At 40.7% G+C, this 7,839-nt stretch overlaps 1 protein-coding gene across 1 annotated transcript; it reads left to right on the forward strand.

The window, feature by feature from the left end:
- The first annotated feature begins 3,940 nt into the window (after positions 1–3,940).
- Positions 3,941–4,740, forward strand: LOC115354847 (small integral membrane protein 30). Its single transcript, XM_030045326.1, has one exon. The coding sequence runs from the start codon at positions 4,022–4,024 to the stop codon at positions 4,208–4,210; it is 189 nt and encodes a 62-aa protein (XP_029901186.1). The 5' UTR covers positions 3,941–4,021; the 3' UTR covers positions 4,211–4,740.
- Positions 4,741–7,839: the final 3,099 nt, after the last annotated feature.

Genomic DNA, 7,839 nt, shown 5'->3' on the forward strand with positions numbered 1-7,839 from the left:
GCGATGATTAGAGCCATGTAGACAAAGCAAGTCTACGTAATTAGAAGGTACTCTGTGCTCAAGACTCAACAGGTGCATCAAGCAGTTCAGATCATCAGAAAAAAAAAATGAGCTGAGGGTGTTCATAAGCTTATAAACACCCTCAATTACCCAGGAGACACGTCAGTCAATCAAGGCCCCAAATCATATAATGCAACAACAATAAGCACACCATGATATAATAAAAACAATAAAGAAGAACAGCTCCTCACACTTGACTTGTTATCTATTCTGCACATTGGGGATGAGTAGCTTATGGCCTGATGTTTACAGTCCAGATGATACAGATGTTGATACTGAGCCTAATTATATCCTTGTGTTGTCTGTGGTTGTTCTACAGTATTTAAGGTGTAAATGATTTTCTTGTGTGCCTCTTGCGACCCATAGAAATCAAACCACTGGACGTATAGAGGTGAAAATGGTATCAAATATTGTCTCAGTCTGGGTAAGTCGGAAAAAGGAGTATTTTGCCCAAAACGTTGTAGCGTATTCCTGTAATCATACACTAGGAAAGCAATGTCATCCCGCAGTAAAAGTGATATGTAATATGACTGAAGAAGTGATCCAGTCTGATAACATGCAACGCAAAGATTACTTGATTGCCCTTTAGAGTATTATACAACTGTTGCCATGCTGCTTGGATGGCTGATTGCTGAATTTGCCTCCTCCTTGTCAACATCCCATGTGAAAAGATAATTATTCTCTGCCATTTGCCTTTTTACAGATCTATGATGTGTTCGACTCATCCCACATCCCAGGCAGTGTGACTCAAAGGCCTTGCAGCCCTCAGCGCAAGTCACACTACGTTACACAGAACCAGGCTGCCCTTCCTTTCTTCTCTTGTGTTGATTCAGACCCTGTTAAGTATTTAACATCTAGAACATTACCACAAAAGCCACAGGACAATCCATTTGTCATGTCCCTCACACTACAATTCATTATGGATCGCGCACTGGCCCACTACAAAAGCCCCAATTGCTTTTAAGGGTTCTTTTCTCACTTTTTTTTCTGAGAAACCAATTTCAGAATATAATTAATCATTGAGGAGAGATGTTTTTGTGCTATTTAGTGAAGGTGGACAACTCTGTCTCCACCATGGTAAAAAGTAATTGAGGATGGATGATGCTTACAAAACCAAGGCCTCGGAAGATTGGTCTTTTCAGTCCTCTCTACCCTCCAAACCACATTTCAGAAAAGATAACTTCAACATTGTGCCCTTGACCAATACTAGACAAAATGAAAGAAGAACAACATGAAAATCTTTCAATTCGATTTTTTTTATTAAAGTTGCAAATGAAAGCCTTAATTTAACTGCATCCAACGCTTAATTTTCACATCATGTACAAAGCAAACTCCTTTATGATGAAGTGATTGTGATATATCTCTGATATCACTTTAAAGAAGTAAAAATTGAGCAGTAATCTTCTTCACATTACTCTACTGAACTCCCAGGCACAGATTCCCTTACATGTACATGTAAAGAAAAAGCTGATATGGGTTGGGCTGTCACATTCACTTGGCCTAACTGTCTCACTTACAACAGGTAAACATGAATCAAGGTTTATCAGTAAAGATGGTGGTGATGCTTTCTCCAACAAAGGATAAAAGAAAATGTGGCAGTGCATTCTTAAATAAATTTTAAAAATAAATTACGCAAATAGACTTTTTAATTCATTAGCAACAAACCTGACTGAACCGGTGAATCAGCTGAATAAAGAGTCTGAAATAGATGATGTGTTGAGTAGTAAAATAGTTATACAGAGACATTCCTTTCACATAATTTGTCTATATTCTCCATGTGGGGGCAAACACCAGCCACACACACATCATGCAAACACGCTCACCGACACTCACTCAGACAATCACACATTTGAATACTGATTAAATGACATGTGGAGATGGACATTTTTGGAGTGCTTCCTTGCCAGCCTCTTTCTTGTGAGCTGTTGATTGCTGGCAGCCGATGGCACTTTACATCAATTGAGGGGGAGAGATGTCTTCTGAAGAAAGCGAGAAGAGAAAGGAAAAACCAAAACCCTTTGAGATGAGTGATTGCAAACAAGGGCTATTCTTACACACAGACACTGCAACACTGAAAGGCATATACAGTATGTTGGTGTAAAATGTCATATACGTCATTAAATGCTAATGCCACTCTCTTTATCATGACAACTTGACATCAGATAAACAATGTGAAAGGGACATAACTGATAGAATTACACTTAATTAGAAGAGTCATAAATATTCATTAACTTATCACAGTTATGTCAGTGTTATGCCAGTGTTATGAACTTAAATTAAGGTGTTTCTAATATATTTTCTTCAGTGTGTTGCACTGGTACACTTACTGACACAAACACAGAAGCATACAGACACATGCATCTAGCGCGCACACACACACACACACACACACCGACACAACGTGTTCAGCATGTCCTGTTCAATCTCCTCAGTGTGAAGGTTTAGGCATGGGGCCTTGGTGCTGAGCAGCACATTACAATGCAGAGCACATGGCCAGGGGAGATTAATGTCACTGTCCTGACGTGTTAGATAAACACTCTCATTTCTACATATTCCCTCATCTTCTCACTGATCAATTACCGGCACTGCTGAGATCGAGGGAAAGGGCTGGAGTGTGTGTGTGTGTATGTGTCTGTTAGTCCACACTCCTCACAAGTTTAGTTACCAGAAGGTCCACTACAGAGGTCACACTTCTGATGGCCTCACAGAGTAAAAGAACCTTTTTTTAGGGTGTTAAGATTAGGATTTAGGACAAGGCTTTGGTGGGGCTTACAAAAAGTTGTGTTTATGTGTGTGAGAGGAAGAGACAGACGGCCAAAGTGAGACAGTGTATGATGAGAGAGAAAGGAGAATGCAGGAATGTGTCCCTATTCATCTTTTTGTAAAGAACGGGTCAGGTACAGAGGTATGGCAGGCTTACAAGGTCAATATTTTACTTTGGCTTGTACACTATAATTAAATTAGAGCCAAAGTGCCCGAGGCTACTTCACCCGGGGAGAGCTGGAGAGATATGGACCCTGAACGTCCACACACACACACACACACACACACACACACACACACACACACACACACACACACAAATAGTCCTGTACGCCAAATAATTTGTAGCTTGAGGTGCAACGTGGCATAGCATGTTTACTCACTGCAGCAACTCCGATTTCAACCTTTTTCAATGCGTTTCAGGAGATCAGGATCGTACAAAGTGGGAAAGTTAGTTTAGAAATGGTAGGCAGAGAGCATGCGGTGTGAATTTCCTAGCTGTTCAAATCGAATTGATCCTCAGTAGCCAAGGTTCATTAAGTCCCCAGCAGCCAATGTTTTCAGTAATGTGGAGAATACTTGTCTCTTGGCTGTTCTGGTATTTTTTCTAAAGCTTTGACCTTGATCATGAAGTTGCATGGTAAATCATAGCCTATGCATGTCAACACTCATTTGTCTTCAGTGGGAATATGAAGCTTCAAACAAGAGCTGCTGATGAGCTTGACTGATCTATGTAAAATAGTCTTCATTGTTTATAGCAGGGCCTGAGGAATAAGGACATGAAGCAATGACAGCCTGTCAGCCTAATTGTGACCAATAAGGGGATTGCTGTCAGAAATCCCACCACTGTAGAATAATTACACAAACACAGGATTAATTTGCATTTTAATCTTATCGGTTCACTTCTCCGCACTTAATAAACAAATTAAACAAAAGGGAGATTGCAGAAATATATTCCTGCGACACAAGACAAAGGCCTGCTGAAACAGAAAGTAAATCCGTTTTTTTCTTTTTCTTTTTTCTTTTTTTCCCCGGAGAGACTGACAAATTAACGATCCGCGAGGCAGTGGTTAGAATAAAGCCGCAATGCGATTGGCTGAGCGAACCAGGAAGTGCAGCCGCTCTGTTGCTGTCATCTGACTGTGACGCAAGCGCCGCTGCTTCCCGAAAATCATCAACAGTGGCGGCGGAAGGCAACATGGCTCCCAAACTTGAACTCCCAAATGTTGCAGCGGTCCTCTGGGTGATCTTCCTGGCTCTCATCCCGCCGGTGGAGGCGTACGACATGGGCGACGCCTTGGCCCTGCTGCTGGGCACGGTCGTGTCGGTGGTGGGACTGTGCGCCCTGCTCGGCTGGTACGCACGGAGACGGAACGGACAGCTGTGAGGCGCTCTCCGGGTTGTGCGCCCTGGCCTGGCAAACACATCTCGATATTATGTTTCCCCCGCGTCCTCCCACAGTGACCCACCCCAGCTCTGATGTCCTGAGGAGCTACTGACACACGCCTCGTGTCCAGACTGATGAAAACCGTGCCTTATTGGAGATAAAGAGTCGAGAGGAACGTGGGGAGAGCGGTGAAGCAACAACCAGGAAGACCAAAAACAGGAACTATTAACTTTTGCACTGCTGAGGGTCTGAGGACCAAAAATTATAGCCTCCTGTAGTAAAACTGCTGTTTATGCTCCTGAGGATGCCTGCAATGCTTATTGTGGCAAGATTTCCATGCTTTGGGCGGTCACTGTGAAATACAGATGAATATGTTTTATTTGCAAAATGTGCAACACAACCTCTCCATTGTTAAGAGCACAATATCACCATGTGTGGTCAAACAGAAAGCTGAGCTACTGTTACCCCAGCTGCAATTAACAAAATAACACCCAGGCTTTATGAATAATAAATTGCTTTATCTGATGCTCTTTGAAATCCATGTGTGTGAATGATATATGAGTGAAGTATCATCATAGTAATTGTAGGTGATCCCAGAAACGACGCTGCTGGTTGCAGTGATGGCCTAACATCAACCCCTGTTGCACTGGACCGACCTGTTTTCTGTTTGCGCATGTTTCCACCGGCAAAACCCTTCCAGACACCGAAGGCTACACCAAAACAATTATCTGCAATTATTAAATGCAAAGTTTATAGCAGTCAAGCCGTCCTTGGTGTCTCCAGCTTCGGGCAGTCTCACCTCTAAATATGCATTTTCAATTTAGGTGAAATGTTTGTGTTTTTCTCCTTCCAGTTAGAACACAAAATAACAGTGTCCAGTTTTAGTAAATATTTATCCCAGTAATAATTTTGAGTTGATTGGCGGATTGTTTATCTACATGCACTCTACAGCTGATATGGCTCTGGAGCAAGTTTTCTCACCGTCAAACTGATGTGTGTGGTTAACACTGATGATTTTTGCATAATCAACAATGTGGGTGCTTTTGAAGGTGCAGTTGCTTCAAAGCGAATTCATGGCTTTTGCACATTTTGGTAAAAGTAACTCAGAAAACAGCATGAGTGAACTAATGTGCATAGGGAGAGTTACAGTTCCTATTTGTTTCATGACTTGGAGAAATTTTATATTCTTCGATATTTAAATTCAACTTGTTGAGATATTTTTGTATGTACTCTTTCAGTTTTTAAAGAGTTTCATTCCAAAATGTACCCTTACAAAATGATCACTGGCATGGTATTTTTGAAATTATTAGTCTTGTATGTGATCTTTTTTTTTTTTTTTTTTTTTAAGCTAGCAATACTGGATATCATCGGTTCAAAATATTGATCCAAGGACACAAGGCTTTATTTTTTCCCCTCACTAAATGCATTTTTGATCGAAAGACTTCATTTACCTCTTCTCCAAGGATATTTGTTTTCACGTGGAAGAGATAACGATGAAATCTGGCATGTATAGTAAAACAACTTTATTACCTGCCATACTGGATGATTAAAATTTGTCCACCCTTTAACCTTGGGTTGATGATGATACATCTAATTATTTGCAAGCACCGTGCCAAAATGGGGGATTGTTCATTCTGGGCAGAGAATAGGCAACTGGAACATTCACAAAATCATTATTGTGTTCACTCAAAAGTAAATAAGCGCTCACTGGTACTGATTATATATTTTTTAGTGTGTTACTCTTTAATCATTTCATTGAATATGAATCTGAATAAAACAGAACTTGGGTAGCAGTGCTTCTTTTGGAGTTAAAAACATGTCATTAGTCTCTCCACCTCTGGTGTATCCAGTAGTTTTTGCCAATTAGCCAGCCTTTTGGTGGGCCATAGGAAATGGGCATACTGTGACCCTGTGTGCCGCCCTGTGTGTTTTAATGGCGAGTAGGTGTGATACTCAGTGGACTGGGACTGAAAAACTGCCCAAGTTGACTCTCAGCAGCAGCCTTTTAATCATAAAAAATACAAATCTGTATGGTGCACCACTGGAAAATGATACCAGTTGCCAGCGGTAACGCAACACATTTCATACATGTGTGATTATAACTAATTCATGCTTGATATAACAATATTCCCACCACTGCGTATTATGTATGTGTGTTGTGTTTCTGTGTGTGGACTTGAGAGTGAATGGATCAGCGTTCATTTGTTTCACTGCTCATAACATCATGGCTCTCCATACATAGCTCAGAAATCAAATCCTATGAATTTATCATGCAGCTCAGGCAGAATGAACAACAGGGAGCAGCTTGTCAATTATGCATATATAGCAGAGTCACTCTACCTTGAGGTGAACCATTGCCTGATTTAACCCCTCACTTTGTACATAACAGTCCCCATTTCTGTAGAAAATATGGAACAGGTAAGAGCATAAGGTTAAAGAGGTCATGATGACATAACAAAAATCAATGTAATATTCCTTTAATATAACAAATTGTGGCTGTGGTATTTAATGGTGAGATTTTCATGAGCTTATGGGTGTTGTTGTTGTTTTTATTATTTGTTGTATAGCATTTTCTGAGGTTTCCTACTTGACCTATTCTGTAGTTTTACACTGACATTATGTAAAATATCCTTCTCAAATGTTTCAGATGATTACTACAGCTCTTTTTCCTCAGTTGGAGGCTTGGTTTGGGCCTACATATTGTATGTTTCAATATAAATTCAGATTTGATTAACTAACCACTCAAGGTACCACTGATAATACCATAGCCCCTTTATGCACCCACAAAAGTAAAAATAAATAGGGTAATATTTCAATATATGTGTGATAAGAATCCTATTCCAGTAACAAGACAGGTCCCTATGGAGATATTGGAAATATTACAGCGGTGCCATAGATACCACATGGAATAAAATTACCATAAGGTAAGATAATGTCACTATATCTTCCATTGAGTATCATAGTCACGTCATATGAATATTATAGTGTTTTTTTGTCCGGGTATGTGAATGGTGATGAGTTGGCAGCCCACACTGAACCACATGTACTCTGCTGACGCCGATGCTGCCCCCACTGGTTTTGGGCTCGTCGCTCAAAATAACAAGTCATTACTCATAAGTCGTTACTTATTTCAAAAGAAGTTTTACTAATTTGCATGCTCCCGTCACAATCTAACTTTTGGCAGCAACAAAAATGGGATAACTTAATTAATTGTCACGTGAACACGGCAATAAAACAACAGTTTAACAATATCAATAATTCAAGTCGAGACAAAATCCTGCTATTCTCTAAGCCAAACAAACTTGAGATGGTGACTACAGCGTGCCGAGATGAGGTATGATGTGATATAGTTTTAATAGGCTACATATCTGATAACTAGAGGGGGCTGATGACAAACCTAATGCCTGACGGTAGAGGCTGAAACAGCAATTTGTAATTCCTGCGTGCAGTAAGAGCCATTGTTGGTGCACACAGGAGGTGACATTACAGTAACGCGTTACCAGCCAGCAGTGGCCCCGCTGAGCAGATGTTGCCGTGAGAGAGACAGAGATGTTGCTGCAACAAGAGACAAGACGCGTCTTGGATCACAAATAGGGATCCAGTGCGCATGCGCAGTCCTCTCCGTTTAC

Source organism: Myripristis murdjan, chromosome 23 (assembly GCF_902150065.1).
Source record: "Myripristis murdjan chromosome 23, fMyrMur1.1, whole genome shotgun sequence".
NCBI lineage: Eukaryota > Metazoa > Chordata > Actinopteri > Holocentriformes > Holocentridae > Myripristis > Myripristis murdjan.

Excerpts from the sequence above, each read along its gene's own strand:
- LOC115354847 (XM_030045326.1), top strand. The coding sequence starts at position 4,022 with ATGGCTCCCAAACTTGAACTCCCAAATGTTGCAGCGGTCCTCTGGGTG.